The sequence below is a fragment of the Larimichthys crocea genome, chromosome XV (assembly GCF_000972845.2).
Source record: "Larimichthys crocea isolate SSNF chromosome XV, L_crocea_2.0, whole genome shotgun sequence".
Classification (NCBI taxonomy): Eukaryota; Metazoa; Chordata; class Actinopteri; family Sciaenidae; genus Larimichthys; species Larimichthys crocea.
Window position 1 is genome coordinate 18,123,200 of NC_040025.1, and position 13,557 is coordinate 18,136,756.

The window sequence follows — 13,557 nt, forward strand, 5'->3', positions numbered from 1 at the left end:
TATTTTGGTGAAATTGTCAATTATTATGACAGAAATTGGCGGACCCCCTGCAGTACTTCTGCGGACCCCCTAGGGGTCGTGGACCCCTGCTTGAAGATAATGATGTTTACAGATTTAATACAACAAACATACTTATTTTTAATAAAACGTGGCATGTATCTTTTGGGTTAACGTTCAATAATAAGTGTAAACTTTAAAATCGGTCTTTCGTAATATTATTAATTTAATCCGAAACTAAATTAAAAAGAAATAGTCGGCGAGCACGACAACCTCAAATTACAGTCAGAGCCGTTCATACAAGAACGAGCAGTGTTTTGATGCCGCACGTGAGGTTTAAATTAGATGAACGGCTGCGTTCACGAGACAACATCGGCGGCTGTGTTCCCGCACGAGGAGATTTTACCGTTATAATTTGTAGTCCGTTACGTTACACGACCACAAAGCTGGGCAAGCTTACAAACAGGAAGAAATCATTGCTGTCATATCGACACCGACGACGGTTGGTGGTGAGTACTTCTGCAGACAGAGCTAACGTTAGCTAACCTCCGTGCGTAGACAACAAACTGTCATTTAAGCAGCCGTTACTTTATTTTAATAGTAGCACGATGGCTGCAGCAAACGAAGCATTTGTTTATTGATGCATGCTTGAGTTTGTGAGTTATTCGTTGTTTGTTTGATTTTGTGTCCGGGCTAACCGAGGCGGGGCTTGGTTCAGGTTATGACAAATCACGGCCTTTCTAAATGAAAACCCCGCCTCTCGCGTTAGCTGAGATGAATTTATCGAACGCACTTCCGGACTCTGACCAGACAAAAGGGGGCGCTTAAGGTCGTGTGCGTCACGTCAAATAATTTAGCATTTATCCATTACAAATGTTTGACATTTGCGGTTTAGAAATAACTTCCTGCGTGTGTGTCGTGCGCCTCGTTTGCCACACGTTATCATATTTCAGCAGCTTGAGCAGCTTTGCTGCTTTCACCTCCGGCGGTTCCAGCTCCACCTTAACAAACCGATGTCAGCTTTCATGCAGTTTTTTTGCATTGACGTCAACCGCATACAGCACAAAACAGAGGCTTTCTTTATATTTCGTATGTTTGAGTCAGAATATGGACACATAGACAGGCACTGGTACCAATTTTAAACCAGTCTGACTGCGACAGCTGCTGATATTTCTCCCATCACAGCGAGGAAGACACTGTGTGCAAGGATAACCGCAACACAACCACCGGTAAATAAATTACACATTCATCCTTCCTATTGCTGCAGCAGCTGATAGCTGCTGTTAAATAGATAGATGGAGTGGGGGTTGGGGGTTTCTTTAGATCACATATGGAGGCTGGCATGTCAATAGAAACATCCTTCCGTCCAAAAACATTTGTGCATCAACATGATTGGACATGTTTATCAAGAGCATGTGTGTGTATGTGTGTGTGGATATCAGCCAAGGTTTTGAGACAAGCCTGGGATGAGCAGGACAAATGGTTTTAGTTTAAACTGACAATTGTGTTTTCACTTCTGCCTCAACATCCTGTGTATCCATGTCTCAATTTGCAGCATTGTCTCATGTTATTCCCTTGGGCATGAGAGCAGATTGTTCCCTCATACATGGTTGGTGTGTTTTTTATGGTCCTATTGTGTTTTGGAAAATGGGACCCAGAGCTAGACGCTGGGCAGCTGTGGTGACATTTGAGAAGGTCCTCGGTGGGACGGTGCAGAGTATTTAGCTGAAAGAGTACCTCTGAACAGATGACAACATAATTATGATGCGTTGATGCTCAGCGTATGGGTTTATTTGACTGGAGAGTCATGTAAAACTTAACTTGGCAGGATCAATAATATGTTGTTGTTTTTCAGCTGTGAGCGTTGCATTTCTTGGACTCCAAACCGATCAATAATCTTCCCTGATGAGGCTCTGGTGGATGCCAATTTGTCCGCTCATCAGCTTGTGTTATTGTCACAAAAACTTCTCTTTTAATTTATGAATACAAATATTTAATCAAAAATGAAAAATAAAAAGTGAAACATCACTAAAGGGCAAGATTTTTTCACATCCCACTGTAGGGCACACACACTCAAATGGCAGGCTACATGTATTGAAATAGTAACTACATTTATTTACAGTTATGGATATTATAAACAACACATTATCTATGTGGAGAGGAGTTTGAAGTACCTTCCTTAACACTTTTAAGCCTGTTAGCTTTTGCTCGTCGGCTCGTATCCTTGTAATGTATCCGAGCATCAAAGTAGGTATATTTAAAAGGAATCCTGTTTCAGGCCTGTGATGTGCGGTATACCTCATCCAGTCGTTTGCCTTAGTGCATCCTAAATATTCATCAGACAACAACTTCTAAGATGCCGCGTGACGGTGGTTATGCAACACTGTGAAGTGTGTTCTCCATCCGAGAGCGGGGCGGATGAGAGCACAAAGGAAAAGGCTAACTCAGGCTACATCCTTCTCTCCTCCCACCCAGCCTAACCGAGGCTGCAGCTGGGTTAAGGTGGGGGTTTCACAGCTAATTCTGGTGCAATTAAATAAACCAAGACTGTCACAATAGATGAGAGGCCTGCATTGGTTTTCTCCTAGGTTAAGTAATAATGTCTATCTTCTCTCTATTTGTCATCATGTTATTTAATCAGTCTTGACACTGAATGTCAGATGACCCTAACCCTACTACACTTTGTTATTGTACTGAGATTTCTGCCATGCTGGTAGTTTTCCTGTCATAGCTGTCAGGATGAGTGCTTTAACAGTGACAAAGGGTACAATGATTGCTCAGGACAGCTGTCATAACACCTGCATCCTCGCAAATAAACTAAGCCCCCGGAGGTGGAATTTTTTCTGATGACAAAAGACAATTTGTATAAGTTAATGACGTTGGTATTAACCTGCATGAAAATTGTTTTCTGCATGTTTCAGTTGCCCAGAGTGCGGCCCAGGCAAGAGCCCGCGACCGCAGGCACCATGATGGAAGGGGGCATGCAGCTGCTCAACCGCGATGGCCACAGCATCTCGCACAATTCGAAGCGGCACTACCACGACTCCTTTGTGTCCATGAACAGGATGCGACAGCGTGGTTTGCTGTGTGACATCGTGCTCCATGTCTCCAACAAAGAAATCAAGGCACACAAAGTGGTGCTGGCATCCTGCAGCCCTTACTTCCACGCTATGTTTACCAGTAAGTTCAGTTACTACCAGTTTTATTCCTAGACACACACCTCCTGTTTTTCTGTTGCTGTGGTGACACAACAACTCTTACATGGAGCGAGCACCACCTCATTCTTTCAGCGTCATCGCTTCCTTTCCCCCTCTTCCTGTCTGGGGCACAGGTGGTCAGATGAGGTCTGGGAGTCTCAGATTTCCACTCGACACTAGACCTTTTGTGAGGGCACAATGTGTCTCCAGAGAGTTGGTTGTCTGGCTTTGAGACTCAGCTGTTAGTCTCTCTCTTGTCTGACCCAGTCTCTAATTAGTCTATGTTAATAGAAACTGCTGATCTTTCTTGATCATCCAATCAGCAAAGTCACAGCTCCCCTGCAGATATTGTATTTGCCAGTTCTGTTAACTAGAAGGAGATGAAACATTTGACTGGTGATGTAGAACATCTTGACACAGAGTTCTGCAGGAACACCCACATTGAGCAAGAGTGTATCAATTCAGGAATTTCAAAAACCTCCACACATAACACCTGATTAAATGAACGGCAACAAATGAGCTATGCTGGCATTTGGCAGTGGTGTGGTATACATTAGGAGCTGCCATGTGTCAGCATGATTGAACAGGAAGGCAGTTATATCATCCAGAGTTTTTCTGTTTGTAAAATGAAAATAATACTCTGTGTGGTCATGCAGATGAGATGTCGGAGAGTCGGCAGACCCATGTGACCCTACATGACATTGACCCTCAGGCTTTGGAGCAGCTGGTCCAGTACGCCTATACAGCAGAGATTGTGGTTGGGGAAGGCAACGTGCAGGTAGGGTGGAAGATGGTTTATCTGATCCCTATTCATCACGTCTTATAGAGCACAAGACGCAACACAGACTCACGATGTATCTCCACCTGAAATTGCACTCTTCCTAGACGTTGCTCCCAGCAGCTAGCCTGCTGCAGCTCAACGGGGTACGTGATGCCTGCTGTAAGTTCCTCCTCAGCCAGCTGGACCCCTCCAACTGCCTGGGCATCCGAGGATTCGCTGACACGCACTCCTGCAGCGACCTACTCAAGTCTGCACACAAGTATGTCCTGCAGCACTTCGTGGAGGTGTCCAAGACTGAGGAGTTCATGCTGCTGCCACTGAAACAGGTAGAGGTGATGCTTTTTCTGTCTCCTGCTACGTCTTCTGGTGCTTTTTTTTTTAAAGAAAGCATTGACATATTCATGGTGGAAAATAAACAACTGGTTAGCTTGTTTGTCTCTTAGTCATACTAGTGATTTACTTACATGAGATTCAAGTCAACATGGGGAACTGTGGAACTGTGTGAAAGCCACTGACCAGAAGACAAAAATATTTCTGATCAGGCCTAGTCTTGGTTTGTGGGAAGTGGTGGAAGTCAAATTACAAAATGTCATTAATCATGACAGATAATTAATGACTTTTGTCATAAACAAATTGTATTTAACTTAAGTGATTGATCTAGTTGTTACAAAATACTAAGAAGCAGTTAATTTAGCCCCTGTATATAATTAGAGTAATCTTTTCCTCACTAACATATGTATCCAGAGAGGCTCAGTCTAAGGGAAGTGACCACAGCATTGCGTTTTTTTTCTTCCAATAACATTCATTAGGAGGCCCCCCTTCTTCCTCAGCTAACTACTGTATATCAATCATTGTCTCTTGTGGTTTTATCATCCCACTATGTTGCCATGGACTACTTCATCTGGCACATGAACTATCACCTGTTCACCCGCTGTGCGGTTCTTGTCCTCAAAGTGATAATTAGGCAAAGCTAGTGGCATTTTCACAGCCGCTGTACAGTTTATAGATTACTTCTCAGTCTGAGGTATTAATGAGTGTTTCTTTTTTTGATTCCAGTTGCCATATTCTGTAAAGCTTTTGGGGGGAATGCAGGTTAGACGATGGCTCACTAATTTGCCATGCAGCCAACAGCTGAAGTGACCTTGAGCGAGGGCCCCTGGCACTGACTGCTCAGATCAGACTGTGGATCAGACTGTGGTTGCACTGGCAGCCTTTAGGTGTAATTGTGTGTTCAGTAAAGGTGTTCCTAAAAAAGAGTGCATTGTTCTCAGAGAATATCTTTCCAAAAGGAAGGTCCAACTATGGAAAAGTTAACACAGGACTGTTTTACAGGGCTGATGTTAACAATGTTGTGGCTTCTATTACAGGTGTTAAACAGGGCTGTGATTTCAAGTATGAGCTTTAAAACACTGTTGTTTTTTTCACCCATAACTCTTCAGTTATGTGAAGGCCTAGGATAGTCAATCAACAAAAAACAACAAAATTGTCCATAAACAACATGATGATAAAATGCAGTTTACAAATTCAATTGTTTTGGTAATGCTTTAACTGTTCTCATTTTTAATTTTTTTATATGTTTAGCCTCAAAATATCAGACTACATCTATGTGCTCCTCCGGTCAGGTGTAGGAGGGGTTCATGTTGGTCTCCCAACAAAGAAAAAAACTGCATTATGTTTTCTATGAAACAGTGTCTGTTTCAAATAAAAGCCTGTTGAGACTTGGCAGGTGACAAGGAATTAAAGTAGCAGTGAAAACAAGTAACATACGGCTGCCCACATCACTTTCCCATTATCTCCTTATCTCTCTAAGGAACAATCCCCACAACACTAAAGAGATTGCGCTCCGTGAGAGGAAAGCTTCGCTCTCTGTCTGTAGCCTTCAAAGCCCTGCGACTGAATCTGCAATAGAAGTGTGTGGGCACAGTCCATTAAAACAGTGAAAGTTAAGCTACATAAAGGCAGATTAAAAATAGACCGTTTTCTTTGTTTCTATTCTTCTGTCTCTCTATTTCCTTTGGCCCATCGCCCCATTCTGTCATAAGTCTGCACCAGATATGGATTTATGTACTCTAAAGGACTCTGAGCTCACAGGGCTGTGAAATATGCCCCATATTTCTTTTCATGTTCTGTGAAGATAGTGGCAAGGCATAGCTGGGTTGTGACTAGTCTGCTTCCGTAGTTCTTCACTGATGTTGTAACGGTTTGGTGTGATTGCATTAATATGATGCAGTAACACCTTAATTAGCATGTGTGTAATATATAGATCTTAAGCATCTTGATACAGCTGAAACACTCTTTTATTCATACCTCCCTCATTCCTGCTGTCATTTAAAAATATTTTATCACCTTCACACACACATTTCTTTGAGTTAACGTGATGCAGTATGTGCATGCAGTGTTAAGAGAGACTGCAGGGTGGGGCAGCAGCAGCAGCAGTATTTCTCTATGTGACTGTGGATTAGTGGAGGCTGCTCCTGGGAGGCTGCTAACTGTTGCCCTGATCTGGCCAGCAAGGCAGCAGCTGACTGCTCTGGCCCCACCCAGTCCTGCCAGCTTTGGGTTAATCTGGGAACAGTGCCAGCTAGCCACTCAGACTGCAGCACTCGTGCCACAGACACACATATAGTGATAACTTCAATATATCACAGCACCCACACACACACAAAGATGTTGATATAAGACACAGGCATTTATGTGTGAGTGATGAGAGTTGAAATGGTGCCTGAAATGATTCAGTTGTGCTGATTTTGTGTTGGTTGATTCGTTTTGAAATGACGCAGACAAAACAGATCATTGCTTTTCCCTGTGCAATATCAGTCTGGGTAAAGTAAAGGGAAATAGACTGACAGAAAGGAAGAGACAGAGAGAGACCAAGTCAGTGGCAACATGCAGGAAGTAATACTGTTTGTGGACAATGCAATTTACTTCTGGAGTGTTGACATGTTTGGTAAGAGAGCTCTCTCAGGCGCTGTTTTTTTAAAGCCTCTCTGACATTCATAGCTGGATTAAAAGTAGTGTGAGCAGGTTCTTCTTGTAAATGATCACATAAAATGTCTCTACCCATCTGCTTCGTCTTCTCCATCCAGGTCCTGGATTTGATTTCCAGTGACAATCTTAATGTGCCATCTGAAGAGGAAGTGTACCGGGCTGTGTTAAGCTGGGTGAAACACGATATAGACGGACGCAGGCAACATGTACCTTGGGTAAGCACACAATGTTTTTTAGTTTGACTATAATCTGTAAAACACCATCATCACATTTCCTCTGTTCCCTTTCTCCTGAACGCACCACCCACCATTCCCTCTCCTCCCCCCCCGTCAGCTGATGAAGTGCGTGCGGCTGCCGCTGCTGAGGCGAGACTTTCTGATGAGCAACGTGGATACAGAGCTGCTGGTGCGTCACCACTCGGAGTGCAAGGACCTGCTGATCGAGGCTCTCAAGTATCACCTGATGCCTGAGCAGAGAGGAGTCCTCAGCAACAGCCGGACGCGCCCACGACGCTGTGAAGGCGCCAGCCCTGTGCTCTTCGCCGTTGGTCAGTGTGTCCCCGAAGGTACCCACTAGGGTACACTTAAGCAACACAGCAATTCATTTTACCTTCTGACGTCACTCATAAATATCAAAGATCAGCATTTTTACAGCTGGGAGATAAAAATACTCTGCTATTAGACATGGTCTGGGATTTTTATACTTGTGTCATATAATATCTTAAATGTCTCCCTGGTCTTAATGGGTGCACTGCAGTAAAGTGAAACATTTGTTTGAGCTCATTTGACTTAAAACTGAATGAAATTACCAGTAAAGGTCACCTCCTGCTTTTTTTATTTTATCCAAATCTGTAATGGTTTCTTTTTGAAACCATTTTGCCATTCATACCTTTTGTTTTGATCTGTAAATATTTTTAAAGATAATACACCCCTGAGATACTGTCACAGTACTCATATTGAGGTAAAATGTTGTGGTATGTTTTGTTGCTTTTATATAAATACAAGTCACTGTAAAAAAAAAAAAACTACAAGTTAAAACATACTTGTTCATAAAATATATCAAGATATAAAAGTCATTTCCGAACCACAACAAAGACTGGAACTTGATCCTGCACTGAGACCAGGATTTTTTTTCACCACATTGTGTATGTGTATGTGTGTGTGTGTCTGCAGGTGGTGGCAGCCTGTTTGCCATCCATGGAGATTGCGAGGCGTATGACACCAGGACGGATCGCTGGCACATGGTGGCGTCCATGTCCACTCGGCGGGCACGAGTGGGCGTGGCAGCCATTGGGAACAGACTTTATGCTGTTGGAGGGTGAGTGATGAGAAGCATATTGTTGCCGAGACCCAAAACTAGTTAAACCACCATCTCATCATCTCTTACTCCAACATTTCACTGTGTGATGTGAACTAAAGCTGACTTTTATAAAGGGGAAACTTTGGCAGGTAGAACATGTGGATGATTTACATTTACATAATATAGTCCAGAATTATGCAAAAACCTATGGCTTCGTCCTTTTGCTGAAGAGCTTTCCTCAGTGCAAAATTCCTTCTTAACTTTAATCCTCAAAAAGCCTTTACTGATTCATTTACATCCACAGGTATGATGGCACCTCAGACCTTGCAACCGTGGAGTCCTACGACCCCATCACGAACTCCTGGCAACCTGAAGTTTCCATGGGAACACGGCGGAGCTGTTTGGGTGTGGCCGTCCTGCATGGCCTGCTGTACGCTGCTGGAGGTTATGATGGAGCTTCCTGCCTCAATAGGTACACACAGACTGACATTTTGGTGGTGAATGCTGTTGATATTTTTAAGTTAGATGTGCATTGTTATATCTTGTTGCAGCTTTTTTTGTTTGTCACAATGTTGTTTTCTAGGCCATGTATCCAAGGCCGTTTATCTCAGCAGGGCAGCCTTGCAGTGTCATTATATTGAAGTGTTTTTCCTCTTTCAGTGCAGAGCGTTACGACCCTCTGACCAGTACATGGACCTCGATTGCTGCCATGAGCACCCGTAGGAGATATGTTCGAGTAGCAACTCTGGGTAGGAACTTTTCACAAACATAACATTATGAACATGCTGTTCTACTGTATGTTTATGTTTCACTGTCTGCATTTTAATGTCTGAAATCAGGGAGGAGCTGCCAACTTGGTATTTCGCTACTAATGTAACATTCTGAGTGCGTTTACTCCCCTTTCCCCTCCAGATGGAAACTTGTACGCAGTGGGAGGTTATGACAGCTCCTCACATCTCGCAACAGTGGAGAAATACGACCCCCAGGTAAACTGTGTGCTGGTAAATTTATCATTAACTGAGTGTGGAGACAAAAATCAAACTTTACAGTTGAAAATACAAACAGGTGACTAATGCTCAGTCTCTCGTTTTAATGAGAAGAGCAACACATGGACAGCCATTGCAAACATGCTGAGTCGGCGCAGCAGTGCTGGGGTGGCCGTGCTTGACGGCATGCTGTATGTCGCAGGAGGCAATGACGGCACCAGCTGCCTGAACTCTGTGGAGAGGTTCAACCCCAAGACCAACACCTGGGAGGGAGTGGCCCCAATGAACATACGCAGGTTAGTCTGCACCCACAATTCATATTAGTACTAACAGAAAGGTCGAAAAACTAAAGAGTTACACTATGAGGAGGAAAGAAGTGAAGTCAGTCTACTAACTGTGAATAATGTGGCAAGTACAAAATGTGTTACTCACAACTCACTTTTAAACATGAGAGAGTAAAAGTTACTACTGTAGCTCTGCAGACACAAACGACATAGAAAACATCCTTGGCAGACTTCAGAAACCAGACGCACCAGAGTGAGAAATGAAGCCTGCAGCCAAATACATTTTTTCCCATAATACAGTAACACAAATGTGGAGATGCTGTTTTGTTTAAATGCTTAAAAAATGAGCAGGCCCAATTTCAGTCCCACATATGTTACATATTTTGAAGAGAATATATGGTTTTATAGTACAAAACAGTTTTTGATACCGCACAGTTAAGAGAAGGAGAAGGAAGGACCTGTGATAGATTCAGGGAATTTAATTAAATAACAAACACACTCTGGCCAACTTAGCTGTCAGGATGACCCGCTTCTACTATCCCTTCTGCACAGGTTCACCTCACAGTAATTAAATGCTGAGATATATTGGCCTCAAACTGCACCAGCCTGTTCGGCTTTTATCCTTCTTTTCATGCTTCATAACAAACGTGAGACCTTGGTGATGGAGAGGGGTCTGTATTTAAAAAACACTGTGACAGCCACAGGCAAAACCCAGTTTTGCCTTAATTTTAATAGAAGATAGAAATAGAAAAGCAAAAGAACAAAACTGTGTCTTTGAGCTCGTCAAACAGGTGCCCCTGCTGCGATTATTTTGCTCTGTTGAAAATCTTCAAGGCGAGGGATTTGGGGCATTTGAAAGTCTTCCTTACTGCGTAAACAATCTCATGGCATAAACATCAAATGACCTATTTTCCACAACAGTCAGCTCTTTCTTATTTCTTAGAAGATGAAACTTGTCTTGTGGGTGATTATCAAAGCAGGCGTGCATGCACACACTCACAGCCTTTGTATTGATACAAGATCGGCATCAGGGAGGGAGACTTAGAGATGTAGCTGTCTTGGATTTGAGAGCACACAAGCAGATTCACTTGTTCCCCCTAGACAGACACACACACACACATACACACACTTTCTTATGTGAGTCAGTGTACTGTAGGGGAAACCTGACAACAGTCGACTGTGCAGCCTAATGAATAACACATGTGTGTCACGTGTTTGGCTTTGAGAGCTTTTCTTATCCAGTGGCTCAGGCTCAATTTACATGGTCCAAAACATCACACTATTGACTTCCAGTCTATCTATAAACCATTTTACATGTGCCAATGTGAAAATGTTGTAGAATAATTTTCTAGCCAAAATATCTTATTATATTATGATAATGACTGGAACCTTTGCAAATTAACATTCAAACGTGTTTTAGACAAAATCTGATGGCGTAAAAAGATCTGTTGTCTCAGCTAACAAACCATTAACTTTTCCCCCAGCGCTCTGCTATGATGGACATGATGAATAATCAACTCACGTATTATTGGCACTTCCTGGTGTTCTCAAAGTGTTCTTAGTTATTGAGACAATAATGAAGCTTAAAGTGTGTTTTAAATGAAAAGATAGCAGTTTTTTTTGTCTCTAAGCACCTTGCATGTCTTGTCATCTTTCAGTTTTACAACATGATCATTGATAATGTTCCAGTGGCCTTGCATCCCACACTTTATCCACTGTATATTAATAGGCTGTCTTCTCTTGGCACTCAGAAGGATGCATTATTAGAAACTGAAATGAATTCCAGATAAGAGCTACAAAGATTAACCCTAATATGTCTGTAAAACCTATATTGTATATTTTTTTTTTTGTCGTCCTCCAGGAGCACCCATGACCTTGTGGCTATGGATGGCTGGTTATATGCAGTAGGAGGTAACGACGGCAGCTCTAGTCTCAACTCCATCGAGAAGTACAACCCGCGCAGCAACAAATGGGTTGCGGCCTCCTGCATGTTCACGCGGCGCAGCAGCGTGGGCGTGGCTGTTCTCGAGCTGCTGAACTTTCCACCGCCATCCTCGCCCACCCTCTCGGTTTCCTCCACAAGCCTTTGACACGGGGTCACCGCTTGGCTGACCTCAGCCTCTGCTGCTACAGCCCAGACTGGCTCTGGGAAAAGACGCAACTGCTCGGTTTGAGACTGGGAAGAGGAGGAGGAACGGGGTAAATGGATGGAGTTGGGAGAAGAAACAGAGGGAAGGTGTGGATGAGGCTCCTGGCTTGGTTATATTATACAGTACCCTCCAGGATTAATGGCACTCTTGGTAAAGACTGTCCAGCCATCGTTCGATTGATTCATGAACTCTAATTTATTCTAGGCAATTTTTAAAAGGTTGTTAATGTGCAGTATCCTATAATCTATAATCTTTCTTTTATTTATGGTCAAACCAATCTGGCTGCACTTAACCAAGTTTGGCATTAATTCTGGACTGGGACTGTATCTCGCCTGGATGCCAGGAACTCCACTGTACAGCTCCACCAGACAGATACCAGCTCCCACTCTGTTCAAGAGTAGAAGATGTTCCCAGATAACGACACGACCGATCAAGCCCCATTTTCACAGTGTTTGACACACTCATCATAAAACGTGGTGGACACTTCTATCATGTGTGATGTAAATGTTTTTAGTTTGATGTTGTTGTCTTCTGCAAGATTTTTTTTCTTTTCTTTTCTTTTTTTTTTTTTTTTCAATAATGTACAAAAAAAGAAACTGGATGATTTTTAGTTTTGGAATGTAGCTTTTGACTGGTTACATGCATGTTTACATATTGGCATTGACTCCCCAGCAGGAGGATAAAATGTTGTAGTGCTGCTATGTCACAGTAGGTGGCAGTAACAGGCAATGTTATAAACCTTTCCCACAGAGCAAGAGAGCATGGACACCAATAACAGCAAAGTTAGGCCCTCAGAACTGTAAATGAGTTTAATATATAAATATATTTACGTATTATACGTATACAAACTATATGTATTTATAAAAATGTATAAATTCTAATATATTCTGTTTTAAAGATGCTTAGAGAAGGATACAGATCAGACCTATGTCTATTTAAGAGTGTTTTTAATATATTTATTTAAGTGTGTGATGTGCATATTGTCAATGGAAATGACAAAGAGAATGTCAAAGTGTGAGAGAGTTAGTTTGTGTGCATTTGGCGTTTCTCCTGGTTAAGAAGAAAGATTGTTGCATTTTGATACAGTGTTTCATTTACATTTCTTGTTTCGTCACTGCCACAAGCATGAGCTCACATGAAACTGTCCGCTACATTTGTGCAAAGGATTTAGTTGCTCGCAATCCTAATGACCAGTCAATTTAGGGGCTCTACATTGTCTTTAATCATACTTCTCATAGTTTTTATATGGACGTGGAGGTGGAAATAATCTTCGTGGCAGTTAAAGCAGAAAGTACTAGTTTACCTACAGTATACCAACACTTGACACTATTGAGTAATCCTGTTGACACTTGGTGCTGTCATAATCCATCAAGTGTGGTGTCTTGTTATATTACCTCATTGAAATGGATCTCATGGAGTCTATTGCAACAAAGCTGAACTAGAAACAACTGTCTAACCACATATATACTGGATATAGAACGTGTCGTAGGTCATTTGGGAATATCACCACTGAACTTGCATTGTCCAACATAAATGGGTCACTTTGAGCCTTTTTGACTCAGTTAACACGGGTTCAGTTCAGTTCATGTATAGTGCAGTGATACCATTCCAAACTTCTAAGAAGTTGCCTTTTCTTTCCTTTTTTTTGAAGGATGTTGTTAATCCAGTTCTGTTGATCTAAAATGACCTTACTTTTCATTTGTTAGAGCGGACCCAGTAGAATAGGGGCTTTGATGGTCTTATAGAGATGTTATTCTGTTAGGACTTCAAGAGAAAGGCACACAAGACCACAAAAGACTTTGGCCTCCATTCTGCTGATCGAACTGTAAATAGAAAAGATCGCTTATCTTAAATCCATTTGTGCAATTTCAACGT

The 13,557-nt window shown here is 42.3% G+C and overlaps 1 protein-coding gene across 3 annotated transcripts; it reads left to right on the forward strand.

The window, feature by feature from the left end:
- Positions 1 to 62: 62 nt before the first annotated feature.
- Positions 63 to 13,323, forward strand: klhl17 (kelch-like family member 17). Of its 3 annotated transcripts, none has more exons than XM_027288277.1 (12): positions 63 to 506; positions 2,919 to 3,177; positions 3,851 to 3,972; positions 4,080 to 4,301; positions 7,062 to 7,178; positions 7,297 to 7,528; positions 8,136 to 8,280; positions 8,567 to 8,734; positions 8,923 to 9,011; positions 9,175 to 9,248; positions 9,363 to 9,544; positions 11,394 to 13,323. In XM_027288277.1, exons 1-12 carry the CDS (start codon positions 318 to 320, stop codon positions 11,620 to 11,622), a joined length of 2,028 nt encoding a protein of 675 aa, XP_027144078.1. In that variant the 5' UTR covers positions 63 to 317; the 3' UTR covers positions 11,623 to 13,323. The 3 variants fall into 3 exon arrangements, with proteins under 3 accessions (XP_027144078.1, XP_019109950.2, XP_027144079.1); XM_019254405.2 differs by having other exon boundaries at positions 65 to 506; positions 7,297 to 7,510; XM_027288278.1 differs by having other exon boundaries at positions 377 to 1,226.
- The last annotated feature ends 234 nt before the right edge of the window (positions 13,324 to 13,557 follow it).

Coding starts and splice junctions, on each gene's coding strand:
- klhl17 (XM_027288277.1), top strand. CDS start 318: ATGCCGCACGTGAGGTTTAAATTAGATGAACGGCTGCGTTCACGAGAC. Junction 7,529..8,135: donor TGGTCAGTGTGTCCCCGAAG/GTACCCACTAGG, acceptor GTGTGTCTGCAG/GTGGTGGCAGCCTGTTTGCC. Junction 9,249..9,362: donor TGGAGAAATACGACCCCCAG/GTAAACTGTGTG, acceptor TTTAATGAGAAG/AGCAACACATGGACAGCCAT.